Raw genomic sequence first — 17,359 nt, 5'->3', positions numbered from 1 at the left:
GCAGAAGCAAAAGTACTAGAATTGGAATAATGAGCTACGAAATTGCTTCTTCAAAAGGAGAAACATTTGAAACCAGAAATAATCTTCCAATTTTACTTCTCTGAGTTAAATTGCTTTTAATTCTAGATACTCAACAGTGATGTTGATATACATCAGGAATCTCACAAATAGGGGTGGTTTTTTCTGTGTTACAAGGTTTTGAAGTGTTGAACTCTCCTTTTTGGAGATTTTAGGGAGTTGTGTTTTGTGCATCTTTGGAAAAGGGAAAGGCCAATGCCACTGAGGCTTAATTTCACATTTCCCACACGAACCTTTACCTGCCATCCAGTGGAAATAGCATTGGATGCTATTTCTCATTTTGCTCATTGGATGCTATTTCTCATCTCAATTTCTCATTGAGAACGTTAAGCATCTAGGAGAGTTTCTAGGTTTCTAATCCCATTCCCCCTGCAGAGAAACTCTTCATTATTTTCGGTGTAATGCCTCCATATTGCTGATCATAAACTTCCTTTACAAAGGTGAGTGTCATTGTCTCTGTTTACCTGGGAGAAACTGAAGCACAGAAATGGGGGATGATTCATCCATGTTGTCTTAGTGATGTGGTGATTGAGCCTACTGTTTCCTGATGGCTTGTGCCTTAGTCATATCCTCCAGTAAAGGTTGGCATAAAGATGACCTCTCAAGGGCTGTGCTCATCTCAAGGGCTGTGCTCACATTTTATATTAAAGCAAGAGGGAAAAAATACTTCAGGTTGAATTCATTCTCACTTGTCCTGAAAGGAGACCCTGATGTTATTTTATAATTTTCCCAAACTTCCATTTTGCTCTGTTGCTTTGGTTCTTGGACAGCCTGTTTAAGGAAAAAAAAAACTAAAAAAAAAGTAAAATTGTTCAGGACCAGTTGTGAGAAGGTCTGGCAACTATTTAGGGAACACAGAAGTAGACAGGGTCCAATCTGGATCAGAACAGACATATTTGCCTTGTACTAATAGAATAACTGCTAGTGTCAACTTAATAGTGGTTTGGGTTTTTTCCTATCAATTCAAAGCTTTCTAGCTTATTTAGATCTGTAGATTTTAATATTAAGATACTTCTAGAGACAAGTATTTCTCGCAAAAACAGTATACAGTGACTCGTGCATCAGGTGAAGATCTACAAGTTACCATGGCTACCCTAAGGCTTTTCCAAGTCGCACTTGACTGAGCTCACACAGCTGGTAGCACTTGAGTTTGCAGCTGTGAATGACAGGAACCAAAAGGCGGGCTGGGTTCTGCCTCCAGCAGACCTGCTCTGATGCTGTACCACCGGAGTCTGAAGTTTCTCTGCACCATTTATGCCGCAGGAGATGGCTTCTTGGAAGTGCAGATTCTTCCTCCTTCCAGCTTCCCAGACAGGCTTCAAACCCTGCCATTATTGGTGAGCAAGAAGGTAAGAGGTTGTAGGGCTACGGAAGGTGAGAAATGAATGACTAGAAAACCAAAATCCAAACTCCACCTGTTAGCGTCTAGTGGAAACCCTGTGGTTCCAGTTGCAGTCCCTGTCAGGGTCATTAGGTAGCATGTGTTTGCTAATATGCTGAGGCTTGGAGAAATCTGTGGTAACAAGGGAGGATCATAAAGCTTTTTGATAATTGTGTTGATCCTGTAAAAAAAGTCTGTAGATCACACACTTTTTTGGTTTTATAATTTAAGACATACTTAAGGATAGCATTCAGCTAAATTTAGCATGGAATGGCTGACAATAAATAAGGAAACTGGATAAGACTAGAAACGAGGGGAGTCTGGTTGAATGTGAGTTCATGGATAGTGTGCAATGGGCTAGACTGGTAGCTTAATGTCTATAGAGCATTGTGGAATTTGACTGGAGAGGTGTTTAAATTTTGGTGCCAGATGAACATTGAGCGAGTGTGCAGGTAGTTTCCCTTTATATTTGTAAGGTCTTTGCTATATGGAATCGAATGCTAGCTGCTTTGCAGTGCTAACCACTTGGAAAAAACAGTGGCGAACAGTGTGTTATTTTAGCCCACTCTGTGGCACTGCTGCCAAATGCCGATTCTGTCTCGACAGCGATTACTGTAGTTGTTTGTCATCCTATCAATTCTGCAGCAAAAATCAGTGTAACAAACGTGCTAAGTATAATTTATAAAACCACACGGTAGGATCACCGCACGGTGGTGATAAGGGTGTCCGTTCTTAAATGTTTATCTGCAGGTATCAGGTGCTGTTCTTTGTCAAATGGCTGTGCTTAGAGGAAGGGAAACTTGGACTGTGGAGTTGGGAAGGGACACAGTTAGATTGCCTGCAGTTACTGTTTTGGTTCACAACGGGAATGTGCTTTTGATATGAACTTCCCAATTGTCCTTGCTTAGTGTGCTTTGGTTCACTTCATCGTGGTCTTAGGAGTATGTGGTCTGGATTCCTTTAATGTGGAATGAAAGCAGGAGATGTTTCCTAGGAGCACGTCTGGATTGTGCCATCATGTAGATGTTGGATTCTCAGCACCAGCTCTTTCGCTTTCCCTGTGTGTCATGCTATTGCACACAGAGGTGGTGAGGGCCGCTGTAGAGCAGTGAAAACTGTGCAGACAACGTCTCACAGCTCTCTGAGCTTGGGTGAAGGTTTTTACTTGAGTTTTTAAATCATTCTTGAAATTATACCGCTTTAAGCAAAATCACAACTTTTGCTTGTTTCACAAGCACTGGCATTCAACACAGGCAAACAGCCTCCCTTCTCAGAGACAGACAATTACCATAACTAATACACATTAAAAAAACAAAATGCCAGCATCTTCGTGCTGTGCTCCTATGTCAACAGAAGACCTGTTCAAGGTATGCTGACAGGCTCTGCCCCTTGGAAGCCTCTTCCTCCTTCGGGGTAAGGTTTATGGGTGTTGCTCGGTCCCTGAACAAGAGGAGGTTGGCAATAGGCAACTTGTCGCTCAGAAGTTTCACTGCAGGGCTGTTCACATATGCGCCTTTCTACATGTAGAGTTTGTCTGCTAATGACAGCAAGTCTTACCTGGATGGTGAACTTTAGATCACATGAAAATGGTTGACTCTGCCACAGAAATAATCCAGAGAGCTTTTCAGTGGCTGTTTCAGTAGCCTGTTTCAGTAGAGAGTTTATCCGCTAATATGGTTGTTATGACAAGTAACCCATGAAAGATGTCTGTAATTGTGCAGCTGCAATGCAGACATATCTGTCATGCACGTGTGGTCTTCATGGTCCAAATGGCCGTTTTCTCCATCCCTGGTTGACGCTGTTAATGCTCTCAACTTGGGGTGAATTGATGATGAAGTGATGCTGTCCCTCTGATTTTGTAACCAAAGATGCAAAATTAAACTGGGCTAAAATTTCTCCCCGAATACAGATTCACAGTGTGTAAAACAATCTTCCTTGTGAGTACGTTTTAAAGGAATAATTATGTGCTAAAAAGGAAGAGGGATATGATTATCTGTATCTTAACTTAAAACCAAAGAAACTCATGCTCACGGAACCTGCCAGGGGGACAGCACTAGCAGGGCCACAGCACCACCGGCGCGTAACAAGCAGCAGGTGACAGCCCACCTTTTGCCGAGAGCGGGGTTGGTCCTTGTCACCCATCCTGAGCGGGACCCGGCTGGGGCCCAGTCCCAGAACAGGTTAGAAATGGGGGAACAAATGCTCCTAGTATTACTAAATTGTGTGGCTTGTCCATGCACAAATGGCGAACGGCAGCAAATGCATGCTAGGCTGAGGGTGAGATTTGCTTTCACAGAGATAATTAATGGCAATCCCCAGCTGTTACAATGATAAACGATGATAAATGAAATAGTTTCATGGTGAAGAATCTGTCAGTAAACTAGGAAAAGGGTGAGCCGGGGAGGCTGCAGCTGGCTAGAGGTGAAGCTGCGCGCAGCTCGGAGGCTCAGGACAAGCAAACTGCATGTCCCTTTAGACTTACTTTGTTTCTTTTAAATTAAAAAAGGTAAGAAAAGCTTACTTTTACACCCCCTTCCTTACATGATTCTGGCTCCCAGATCACCTTAGGAAAATGCGTCAAGGTCAGCCTGACGTTAATCACTGCCCTCAGTTGCTGTGGAGACCAGTCCCCTCGGCGCTGGTCAGTGCTGCCGGCAGGAGTGAGGGCAGCCAAGATGGCGCCGGGCAGCCTGCAGCGGGGCCGCAAAAGAGCGCAGATAAAAGTCGCTCTCTCCCTTTATATATACACACACACACCCCTCTTCGTGTGGGTGTCAAATGTCCTCTAATATTTCTTTCATGGCAATATGTGCTTTGCCTGATGGCAGAATCCGCCTTTTGTTCCAGCGGTGCAGAAATGGTTTGTAAGGCTTATTTCTTGGCCTGGCAAATCTGTCTGAGGGCCAGTGACAGCTGCCATGCTTTTCTTTGGCAAATCGTGAATGTTTGCAGCCAGGATTAAGTAAAAGCTCTGCTTTGATTGTATTTGCTGTTCTGACAGGCTGTGGCCTCTGGTGTGACAGGAACGGGGCTCCAGAGGGAGCTGCTGCGGACGGCAGAGGTACAGGCTGAGTCGGGAGGTCACAGGGAGGCTGTCCCACAGCTGGTGACACACCTCCGCCTGTTCCACACAACGGGGAAAATCAGATTATGGATCTTCTTTGTCACAGTCCCTTCAGCGACCTTTTGGCAGGACCCAGGGAGTGGCTGCCTGCGGTGACCCTCCCTCAGGTGGGGAACGCCTGGCCGGGCTGCCAGCGACGCCTGTGGCGTGGGGGGCAGCGGAGTTCAGAAGTGAAAAGTCATAAAACTACATACTCTGTGACTGATGCAGATAATCTAATAAAAGCATTAGTGAGACTCCACTCCCCTCTGCAGACACGGCTGCTTAGTTTGGGGCATGCATGTCTGACTAATGCTGGAGTGTGACTGCGGGTGTTGTCCTCGCTGCTGGGAGTGGAGGGAAGCTGCGGTTTGTCACCTTATTGTAGCTCTGCTCTCTCAGACCCAGGAGGGGAAAAAACAAGCTGGCAGCATTCAGGGTTATACAGTCTGACATGAAACTCTGCAGGTCGGAGCCTGGCTGCACTGAGTAAGGACAGAGGCGTTTCACCATGAGCCACCTAAACCTGCTAGTTAAAGATGTGTCTGCCCCAGGACCTCTCCTTATCAGACCGATGCTTTCCAGAAACTGGGTCAAGTAGGCTAAAATGTAGGGTAACACTGGAGAAACCGTCATTGATTGCAGGGGGAAAAGGCGGGGTAAAAAATTATGTTAACTGTTGTGTTCTCTGCCTGTCCTCCTGCCACAGAAATCTCTGCCCATGGGATTTCCAGCCTAGTCAGAAACTGTAGCCTAGAAATAAGTTTGATAGATATCCTGCCTTAAAATTACATACATCCTACAGCAGAGAAAAGTGGAATTTTTTTTCTGCCCATATTTAAAGTGAGGAATGCTTTGGTCCATGTTTTGAGCCATTGTTCCACTGAAATAAACTACATGAAGATAATACTGGGTTAAAAAGAATTAAACTATACCAAAACATGAATGCCTAACCATAGCGTGACCCCAAGCATGCAGAAGCAAATACTAAATGACATGCCCTCCTACCAGTCTCGCTTTAATCTTAGCAAGGGGAGTCAGAAAGGCTCCTAGCTAACTGAATTAAATCCAAACTCAAAAGATCATCGTCAAGAGAACATCTTCCAGTGTCTTTTCTGGATAGAAAACTTGGAAATAATGGTATTAAAATTACTGAGGGATGCACCTAGAAGTATTTTAAGGAAAAATTTGGAGCTGACCTTCAAGTTTGTACCCTGGAAAACAAAAGCTATAGGCCCCCTTACGGGTCTTTCACTTTAAGGTACCACTGAGATTGCCTTCTGATAAGGTTTTACCCATCCGTTTTCCTGATTCTGTGTTTCTTGGAGACTGAGGTTACCTGGCAGAGACTGTCATGCTACTCTAAGCCACAAAGCTCTGCAGTCCCAATGTCTTCCCGCTTCCTTCTTGTTTACAGTGATTCCCAAATAGTCATTGCACCCTGGCATGCAGGTTCTGCCGCTGTCACCCACCCTGCGGAACCCTTTTTCTACAGTTACTGAGACATATCATGTAGATTACCTTCCCACACATGGCTTTCTAAAAGAAATGATGAAGTATTCTTTTATGTCCTTCCTAACCAGGCATCTGCTTGGGCCCCATCTACCTGGTAGGTAGAAAAGTGCTGTGGAATGTCTCTTTCCCTTGTTCTCACCCACGAATACAGCCTTTGCTGGTGACTTCAGAAATGGTTTCTTTTGTGCTCGATGCACTCAGCCCCAAGGGGATGTATTCCCAGCTCCGGGATATGTATTGTACTGCAGTGCCAGATGCTGGCTGAGAATGTCAAGGTATGGAACTGCTCTAGTGAATCATTTTGGAAATGTTGACTTCTACACTATAAATCCATTATCCAGTTATTCCTATGTATCAAATACCAACATAGCTGCCTCTGACGATTTCCATTATACAGGAACTAGGAAATATATTCTTAGATGAATTTGTGGGCTTACAGTAAGACTGATTTACTCCTTCCCATTCCATCCAGTGTGACTTATAGTGGGATTTCACAAAAGTAAAATCTTGGGAAGAATACTGAGAGCTAAAAACCTCTCATCTCTCATACTGTGCTGTTATGATGTTGACTCACTAGAGTGATTGCTTTCCTGTTGCTGATGAGTAAATCAGGCACTTAAAACTAAGACAAAGCAGAAGTATCCCAGTCTCTGGAGTCTGATTCTGCTAGTTTGATTGTTAACCCCTATTTTTTTGTGATATAATTTGTATGGTACATGAACATACAACTACTTTTCTTTAGAAAAATAACTTGTTGAAAGCCTGTGTAATTAACATAGCACTAAATTAAGGATGACTTGTAAACCAAGAAATTAAGGTGCTCTATTTTGTGTACGGATCTTTGCTACTTTATCAAGATCAAAACCCTAAGTTATTTATGAGAAAATACTACGTTGTTTCATAGCTTTGTAATATCTATTGATTTTCGCTAAACAACTTAATTCTTACTTAAATTATTTCTCAGTTGTTACTGTCCTGCTGCCTTCAGTTCATGCCCTTGTTCCTACTAAATATAAAACACTGTTAAGTGGTCCTGTGAAAATACAAAATTGTTTTCCCCACCACTCCATTTCTAACATGTTCTTTTATTTTCTGCTACTTTTGGGAGTTGTTCAGAGCAAAAAGTATCTTTGTCTTCCAGAAATGGGTAAGGACATAACTTTGTCTCATCGCATGACCTGATCTTAACCTCAACCTGAAAGCAGTGCACGGGCAACACTCAGGGAGACAAAGCAGCAGCACTGAAGGCGTAACTGCAGGATGCTGTAGCTAAGATGTGGTTTTAAACTTGCATTATGTGTGCTTGGCAACTCTGGTATATATTCTAAGATCCCCTCGCAGTATTTATAGCTTGTAATGATACTCATACCAGTGCGTCTTGTTTTATTTTTTTGAAGCTAGTCAGACTATAACTTCCCAAGGCACAACATGTGCTCTTACCTGTCTTTGATGTGGGACAGACCTGCCCGAACTATCATGATCAACAAAGTGCTCATCCTGGCAGGTATCTGCAACTTTAACTGAACTCCTATGCACTAGCACCATTTCCCTTAAGACGTAATTTTTAAACTATATTAGGTATATATGGCCTCTGAAGGCTGTCAGGACAGAACACTAATATTGCTAAAAACTTCCAAAAGATGCACAATTAATAAGTCCTTAATACAGCTTTGTACTGGGCCCCTGTACAACAAATGTGTGGTGTGTATTTTCAAGGAAAACAATTACTGTTAGGAGCACCCATATGAGGGTATGTCTGTCACCACTGTCTACTTGAAGCTTATGCATTAGGCTGTTTAGGTCACCTGGGACCACTGCAGTGCTGCAAGAGCTTTAAAACAAACGTGCTTGACAACACAGCAGCAGACTAAATGAACTATGATTCAAAAGAAGTGCTTGCTCAATGCAAGAGTAAATCATGGGCAACTCTTTTGATCTTTGTTGCCTTGGTAGTGGGAAGTGTTGAGAGATGTGTTCCATTTATCAGTGTTTAGAAGCTTTGTTTCATTTGTATGTCAGTGGACACAAGTGCTGCTGTATATAAGGCTTTCAGTGTACAAAGGTGCAACTGAGAGCTGTAGTTGGACATCTTGCATCTCGGACAGCAACAAAGCTGATAGGCCTTGTTCAGCACCAGGAATCCATTTCAAAACACAACAGAAAATTAGGAACTCTTTGAGACAGTCTGTGTTCACCCTGTGCCATGCTTCCTATTTAAATCAATAAATGCAAGAATACTCTGACTGCTTCTGTACTTTGTCTCCTGTCTGAGCTCACTAGGTGAGTAATTTCATAATGTATTTCCTTCTGTCCATCCTTTATGACAAGTGATAAGGAAAAGAAATTACTGAAAACATTCTCCAGCTACCCTCTGCTTAGACTTTACAAGCATTTGGGAGTGAAGCTGGTGTTCTGAACCACAGGTGTTCAATAACAGAATGTATCAGTGGGCTGTCTGTTCTTTGTCTCCTTGGCTCTCTTGTCCCTTGGGCTCTTCCTCATAGACATGACAGCAACTTCATTTCAAAGTAATTGTGTTGGGCCTTAATGGTTAACAACTCAAGGAAGAACACACAAATTCAGAAGATGGTGTTTTTGTTGATATAAATATTGCCTTTGATATAAATATTCTGCATTTTAGCATTTGATGGACCTTTCTCAGGCACACTTGCCATATTTCAAAGTCCATTTTAAGTAGTCAAAGCATCTCTAGCAAAGAAAATTTTGTGCTTTGTCTAACCTTCCTTACACACTGCAAGAACCAGCAAATGATGCTATCTCAAGTTAGATTTGTGCCTGTTTGCGTTTATGAGTAGAATGTAGAAAAGTTCTAATACAGCTCTCAAAGTCCATCTTCCATGCTAATGAAGAAAAATGGCAATAAAGCATTTTTTGGCTTTTTTACTTCTTTGAGGTTTTTTTTGGGGGGGAAGAGGTTCTAATATCCCTGGCTGAAGAGGAACATCAGAAGATTTATTTTGCTTCTGAAAGCTCAGGTTCAAAAAAAAGTTACATTCTGAATGGGAGCTCAGGTTTCTGAACACATATACTTCTTTTGTGCGTGCTCTTCATTAAGTTGGCAATCTGTTCTTGTTCTATTTATGTGATGAAACAATAAAACAAAGACTGAGTTGAATACTTAGTTTCTTTCCATGATTTTAATGTCTGCTGGAAGGTTTCCTTTAGTGCCGAAACAGATTTTTGCCTGCTACAATCATTTTGTTCTGGTTCACACTGCAGGAATCTATGACTAAGCAGGTACCCAGGAAACCCTTCCAAGTAGCTTGTACACTATGATTCAAATTAATCTACATACCATATGTAGAAACTGGAATATACAACACCTTTTTTTTTTTTTTTTTTTAAAAAAAAAAAGCACTTATACTCTCTCCTGCAAGATGAGTGCCTTTTTTTTCCCCCCCTTCTAAAAAGATAGGACACTTCATGTTTCAACTCAGTCATGCATGCTTCCTGCTTTTATTCTTCCTTTCATTAACTCTCTCAAGATTTGGCACAACAAGAGCATTATATAAGACTAAATAATTCTTACATAAATCTGAGTGAATGCCTTTCATGAAGTACTGGGTGCTTATCATGGCTATAAGTAAAAATGAATCACTTCCTTTTTAAATGGGAGCTTTAAACCTTGTATTTTGTGTAGTTAATTGCCACAAGCCAAAATAACCTTTTCAGCTCTATGAATTTTCACAGCTGCAGACTGGAAGAAAAAAAACAACCACATTGATAAATAGAAACTTAAGAATTTCCAAAAGAAATTAATCCCTACTCCAACTGCCTCTTTTAGCACAAAGCCCAGCTCATTTTTGCCAGAACGTTAAGCGGTCCTAGCACGTGTCTGTAGAGCCAAGAACCTGAGTATCATCTAAAGGATAGAATGAGAAAGAATAAAGCAAGGACAGTATGAACTTGACACTTCAAGAACAGCATGGAGAACAGTCAACAAGTCAAGAAGCACAGGTAATTAAGCTTTTGCTAGAGGCTAGCAGATGGAGTAGGTTCAGGGCTCAGAGCTCAGTAACAGAATCATGGAAGATTCTCAATGTGTTCCTATATATAGGGAAATACAGGGATTTGAAGCTAAGATAATAAATATCAAGGCAAGATTAGTATGTGGAATAGGAATCAGCAAATTGGGAACCTAAGAGGAAAACTGGGAGAAACGATAATTTCCGGTCTCCTTGATGAAAACAAGTAAGAACCAGTACTGGAAAAAGTCACAGGCTGCAGCAAGTTTTGGGACTGCAGTCATAAAACCGTTATGCTGGAGGAGAAATTCCTTAAGCCTGTCATCCTCCTCCACTATGGGAAGGTTATCTGCTGGTACAAGAGCAAGTTCCTTGCTTCAGTGAAAGACAAGCAAGAGCAGGCATGAAGACTCTGGCATTGGAAGAGGAAGTTTCTGTAAGGAAGTAGTGGGCTGGCAATAGGAAGACATGGAAAGAAAAGGGAAGTTGAAGGTCAGAAACCCACTGGCTGTCATGTTAAGGAGGAAGAGGAAGGCAATAGAGAAAAGCAGAGAGAAGCAGAGAGAAATATTTGGTAAATATCAAATGAAACAAACAATCTCTATGAGTGGTAAAGAGGACCTAAGGGGAGAAGGACAATGTTAAAATATTCTGCTGAAACAGAACAAGAAACCATCAACACAGAAACTGAAGTCCCTTGTTGGCTAACATAGGAATGAGAAGTATGGGATATAGTCAGTATATTAAAAGACCAGTGGATGGCAGCATATTTTTACTACCAAAATACTGGGTTGTCATGTGACATGTTTTGGTTGTAGCTCATCTGCTGACTAATACATCACATGTCCCAAGAACAAATCCATGTTTGACTCTGATAAGTTAGAGCAAGCTGCAAAGAATTGTGCTTTTTGTGTAGAGTTCATATTTCTTGAAGACAGCGGTCACCACTATTGTAGCTGTCCCACATTGAGTCATCTGGCAGATAAGCAGCATGTTTTACAAGGATAGGAGTGAAAGGTACAGAGTAAGAGAGAGAGAACAACAAGGATGACATCATGTGACCTAGCTGTATGCAGCTTCTAAGAATTTATAAGAATATTTCAGGAATAAAAACTCAGAAGGATATGCCTAAAGAATCACCTTAGTGTATTACTTCTGATAATTTCATGTGGTCTCAGTCCCAAGTTTATTGTTCTGCTATGAAGCTGATGATTTTTTTCTCAAAAGTTGGGAATAAAAATCTGTAAGTTGTAGAGAAATTTCTCGAGATACAAAACTGTATATGAAGAGAAAAATTGAGCTCCAATTCAGGCCATAGTATAACACCCATCCAACCAAAAACTGGCGTGCATGAAGTAGTTAAAGGGAAGGCTTATTTGCTAATTAGACTTCAGAAAAAAAAAACACATTATTCTTGCTTACCATATTTATTCACTCTAAGTGGAAAAAACCTGACAAGTCATAATGGATTTGACTCATTACCATATATACTGTCTATATTCCCTGTTCACATAAGTTTCAACTGAGAAAGAAAACTACACATTTTAAAAGAACAGTTTATAAATTCATTTGATAAACAGACTTCCAATAAACTTGTGAAAAAGTTAGAAGGAAAGGTTTTTCAAGACTTACATCTCATGTTTTCTGAAGCAAAACACCTAACGTAAAGCACACCTGACATCTGACTTCCATACACCTCAGAGGTTTTCTATGTAGTCTTCACTAAAGTGTACTTACTAAATGTTTCACAGTGCCAGAGCATGAGTTCCTCCATCAGCTTCAAAACCTGTGAACTAGATACTCATTGTAAAAAATGCTTCTATAAAAAGGATAGTTCAAATAAAAAAAAAAAAAAAAAAAAAAAGAGGAGGGCATTAGCAGTCAAGTTTCTTTGGGAGATAATACATTGCATTCCGTTCTGACTTTCTTACAAAGGAGCAGCAAACAATAAGCATGGTAATCATTTCAATTATTTGAAGCTCTTCAGTTTTAAGAGCATTTATAAAAAACAGGTCCAATTATAACAAACTGGTATTTGCATAATTAACTTTGAAGCAAAGCATTTTGTTAGTGATAAATACATTAAGACCTGAAATACATTAAGACAAGCTATTCTGTTTGTCAACTTGTCAGATATGTGTGTTGAAGCTTTGCCTTCTAATTACAAGATGTTTAGTACAGCATAACAGATTAATAAAATTAATATTGAAGCAGGATGTTTTTTCAATTGTAGCACGCTACATCCGAGAAGATTACCATGACAAAACATGAAAAGGAAAGAGGATTGAAAACAATGATTTATAGACGTTCTAATTTTTCACTTAGAAATTCTTCCACACTATCTGTATTCCATTTGAGGATGCTCAGTTCCTCTGCAATGTTCCCACTGTCGTCCAGCAGCTTTAGTACAGGGTCAGAACCACGCACGTACTGCAGGGGGGGAAAAAAAAAGTCAGTTACCTTGGGCTGTTACACTCCCCCCGGCAACTGATTTAAATCAGTTAAAAATATGTCAAAGTAAGAATAGTAAGAAGTCCAAACAGTGACACCATGAAGTATGAATAATTAAGAACAGAGCACTAAAATAAATCAGACTATTCTGGACAAACCTTGGCAATACAATTTGTACTAAGAAATCAACCTAAGCTTTGGCTTTTTAAGGCTTAGAATTCTTAAAAAAAAACCAAAAAACACACCCCAAAACCAAAGACAAGCTTGGTTGTTCCTGACAATGCTCAATGCCATAAATATTCCAGAGGCAAGTATTTTATTCTGATTTTATTAATTTCATTACTACAGAGTTTAACAACAAGGTTTTCTACTTTTCTTGAACAAAACAGATCTATAAAAATCAAACTGAGCTTATAATGTCAGCCTTTCAGCTTGTTCTGTCCTATGCTGCCACCTCTTCTCCTCCAGTATCTTTTCACCTATTGTCCAGATTCAAAGGAGAAGCAGACGTTCAAAGCTAGAGTTTGTGTGCGTGTGTGCACGCAAAGGAAGAACCAGTAAGAGAGGAGACACCATACTGAAGCTTTAAAGACAGAGAGATGCTGTAGGTTGCACACTTCACCGGCAGCAGTTGGCCAGTGTTTGCAACTCTGGATTAGATGCTTTCTTGCCTAGTCCTAAGGAATGAGGGTGGGAGAAAAGAAGGAAGCATAAGGGACAAAGGTGCCTCATTTCACACAAATTAACACACACTAATTTAAAAGCAGTAAATATTTATCTTGAGATCCAGAACAGAATTAAGTAAAATAGGTAGAAAACCAGCTTCGGTTCAGACTTCTGACTTGTATTTCATGTGAAAGAGAGGAAAGCGGAGGAACAAGTCAAATGAAGAGATGTGTGCGAGGAACATCTACTTCTTGTTCTTGGCCCACTTCACAAGCTAATGCATATGCAGGGAGCAGTACCATAAACCTAGCTTGGAAAGATGGTATTCTACTTCAGCTGTTTTAAGTTACTGAAGTTGGATTTTTGAATCAAGCAGCTGAATGATTTTTCTCATATAATCAATAGCCTTTTTACCATTTCAGAAATTTCCAGTCACTTCAACAGCTCCACTATCAATTTCTAACATAATCACATTCTCTCCTGCTGTGTTGTATCTGCGCCTACCAGGCTTTGCTGGTAACATAACACTGTAATGCTTCTGAAGACTCGCAAAATATGTAATGCAAATAAAAGCTTTTAACAGAATTAGAAGGCTCTACCCATTTAAGTTTATGGAAAGATTTCCCCAGGAGTATTTTACTTTACCCTACTGAGCTAACCTAGTTGGTTTTACTTAATGAAGCTAGTGGCATCTGTTTTCCAAAAGTCTTGTAAAATAAATACCAGATCCATTTGCACTAATTTTTTTTTCTGGTAGTGCTCTGTACCAATTGTAGTCTAGACTGCTTTGATGTTCAATACAGCTATGAAGTTTAAGATAAAAATGAAACAGCCAGACATGCAGAAGGAGAGAAAGCTTTTGAAAGAAGTTGGAGGACACAGAGGCACGAATGCATGAGACAGATAGAGGAAATCTGTTTTAGATGGAATCTGCTGCTGAGAAGACAAATCACTTATTGCAGCCATGCATCGCTATGAAGTGATTCCAGATGGTGCCATTTGGTGAATAGAGATGGGAGCACAAGATGTGAGAATCAAGATGTATATCTGTGAAGTACGCTTGAAGTTCACACAGGATTATAAGAGGAAGGTGAAGTCTTCCACTAGATCTTGAAACCAAAGAACTGTTTGAGTTTAAGGCAGTGAAGCTTATGCAGCTTTGCATATATGCAAGTCATAAGAAACACCATTCAGTATATGCATTTCTATAGAGCTAGATGTTCAAAGACTATAAAGAAAAACACAATCACAGAACTCAGCAAGGAAATTCTGAGGGGGAGGAGAAAAATCTAAGAATCATTGAATGTATGGAAATGACAGCTCCATCAGAAAAAGAGGGGAGACCAGAACAGGAAAAAAAGAAACTATGGCAGAATAAGCTTGAGTAAATCCAAGATATCTACAGAGTAAAGAGAGAATGCAAGCATTCCTCACATTCTTTTGCCATCTGCTATTACTTATAGGTTCCAGTATATTTTTTCTTAGATTAAAAACAACCAACCACAAAAAAAAAAACAAAACCCACAACCCAGAACCACCACCAACAAAGAATTGGTACCAAACAGTTACTGAGCAATAACCCAATTAATATTAGCAGCAGGAACTTGTAAAGGTTTATACTGGCAATGCTAATATATGTCCTCTGCTAAAGGATTACTTCATCAACAAATAAGGAACAATCCACAGAAGGACTGTCTCCACCATTGTTCCTAACATCCCAAATTAAAAAGTTAGGTAACTACTCACCTTGATTTGCAGTCCCCTGAAGAGCTTTGGCTTATCACTCCTGACAAAAGCTATGGTTTAGAGAAAAGAAAGAAAGAATCAAACTCTTCTCCACTTGCATGAAGTAGATTTACATTCAAGTTAATATCCCCTGAATTATTTCTTTTGGAACAATACTTTAGGAGATATTTTAATGTTAGAATTCTTAATATCCTCACAAAATTAATAATATCTAACCTGTTATGCCTAAGGAACACTCTATTTTTGCTAGTATTCCGAACAAGCTTTATATCTGTTTGGATTTTCCTCAAACACTACTGCAACTAAATCACTTTACCTGCGTGTACAACTGACAGCATATGGGCAGACTGGCCCATATGCTGCTGTGATACACAAATGTGAGGAAAAGCGTTAAGAGCGATCAAAATCTGGCTGAAACGACGCTTTGTGAGGGAGGCTAAATACAACACACATCCCCGTCAGCACACTCCACACAAGCTGCAGCACTGCAGGTGAAAGGGCACAGAGGGAACTGTGGGTAGAGGTGTTATTCTTGCAACCAAGACGGACAATCTTGTCTTGCAGAGATCTCCAAGATTACATGTCAAAAAACACCAAGGAAACAACAACAGAAAACAAAAAGAGAAGCTGGTATCTCCTCTTCTCTTGACATTCCTAAAGGCAATCAGCTTCAAGACGGACTCCATGGCCTGCATGTAGCCACATGGAGAGATGTTGAAGTCTGAGGTGGGCCTGCTGCTGAACAATTCTTTGCCTGAACCGCTAGTCTGCAAACAGCAAGCATTACAAGCGTTACAGCAGCATAGTCCCTGTATCCTTAACAGCACAACCCAGGCCTTGTATTAACTTTAAAAAGAAAAGACGATACGAATTACTTCAGGACAAAGGGTGAGCGTAATCCCCTACTTCCAAACACTTTAAACTAATGAATGTCTGAGTTGTAGAAGTATTTAAAATTTATTTAAAAAACAGCAGTCTTCATTCCTCCTTCTTACATTCAGGTCAAGCTAAAGGCTGAATTTAGTATTTGTACTGCCATTAAGTGGATTCAGGACACTCCTGTAGTATGTCAGTAGAGTCTCCCCAAAGATGAACCCGGTCGTACAGACTGACTCTTACAAAGGCACTAGCTGCATATTAAAGCTACTTTTTTAAGGTTAGACAACAATGAATCTCTCACAAATTGCAGAGCATCCAGCTGGCGCATGGAGATGAGTGCAACCTCAGGACTAATGTTTCATACTGCCTCTCAAAGTGTAGTGCTTTCCTCAGTAATTGTAAAGATGTCCCCTGGCATCTTTATACCTAGCTTTATATTACTGTGGACAGTTACCTTAACGCTTTCTCAGTATGTATATACAGAATGGCATTTATTTTCGTCCCTCTTCCACTGTGCTCCTGGTACAGATCAAAATCATACACTCTGCCTGCTGCACCAACCACTACACAGTATAAACAAGTCAAAAAAAATACCAATGGCCCAATAAGCTGCCAGATATAATAGACCCCTGAAGAAGAAAATAAGACTTGTTTTTGTTCTTTCTATAGACCTATACACTACTGTCATATTGTAAGCTGTACTTGTATAACAATTTCAAATAGCACTAAATAACCAGTACTCGCTCACATGCTGCAGTTCAATTCTGATTTAAACTCACAAAGACATAATTTTCCAGTGTTTCCCACGTCCTTGTGACCTGTTAGTTGTCTTGGCTGTCACCAACAGTAATGTGCAAAAAAGCGGCAAAGATATTTCTTATCCTTTGTTAAGTCCACAGCACATTGAACTATTTCATGGGGAATTTTTCCACATTTTTTTCAATTTAAATCTAAAGCTGAAATCAGTCTCTAGGGCTTCATTTGAAAAGGAGGTTGTAAGAAGCAGTCAGTACATTGGGTAACTTTAATTGCAAAACTTAAAGAAAAACTGGAAGAGCATAGTAAAATGGATAAAGTTGCAGGAGCAAATCTGAACTGTGGAACTCCATTGTATTAAAGAAAAGCCTTTGGAGGTTAACTCAGGTTACAGCACTTCAAGCTTGTAGCAGGTGTGCGGACTTGTTATTTGAGTGACAGATGAAAGCTAATTTGGACGAGTGGCTCTTCTCTGGCTGCAGCGTTGGGCTGAACAAGCTCACATAAAACAGGAACAGAATTAGGTGGAAGAAGAAAGCATTCTATAGGCAGTATTACATTTTGTCACTTTAAAAGTAGTTATTACACACTTGTATCAATGTCAAATGTCTAAATCTTCTGAAAGCTGAAGCACTACAGAACATATTTCCTGGAATTTTAGACAGCTGGGACAAAATCAGTTTCTGTTAATAGCATATTTATTTCTAATGCTGATCATAGTAACTTTCTGCATTAATCACTTGAATTTGCAATGCAACAAAGAAACACTGTACAAAAAACTTAATTTTTATATTCTCA

At 40.2% G+C, this 17,359-nt stretch overlaps 1 protein-coding gene across 1 annotated transcript in view; it reads right to left on the bottom strand.

The window, feature by feature from the left end:
* Positions 1-11,477: 11,477 nt before the first annotated feature.
* Positions 11,478-17,359, bottom strand: part of SELENOF (selenoprotein F) — a 30,950-nt gene continuing 25,068 nt past the window's right edge. Inside the window, exons 4-5 of the mRNA XM_082484400.1 lie at positions 14,927-14,976; positions 11,478-12,493 (exon numbers count right to left, since the gene is read on the bottom strand). Coding sequence (XP_082340526.1) covers positions 12,362-12,493; positions 14,927-14,976 — 182 coding nt within the window. The 3' untranslated portion in view covers positions 11,478-12,361. The remainder of the gene's footprint in view (positions 12,494-14,926; positions 14,977-17,359) is intronic.

This window comes from Vanellus vanellus (genome assembly GCF_965231255.1).
Source record: "Vanellus vanellus genome assembly, chromosome: 5".
In the NCBI taxonomy this organism is placed as follows: domain Eukaryota; kingdom Metazoa; phylum Chordata; class Aves; order Charadriiformes; family Charadriidae; genus Vanellus; species Vanellus vanellus.
The sequence above is the reverse complement of the archived record's forward strand: the minus strand, read 5'-3'. Positions and strand labels throughout refer to the sequence as shown.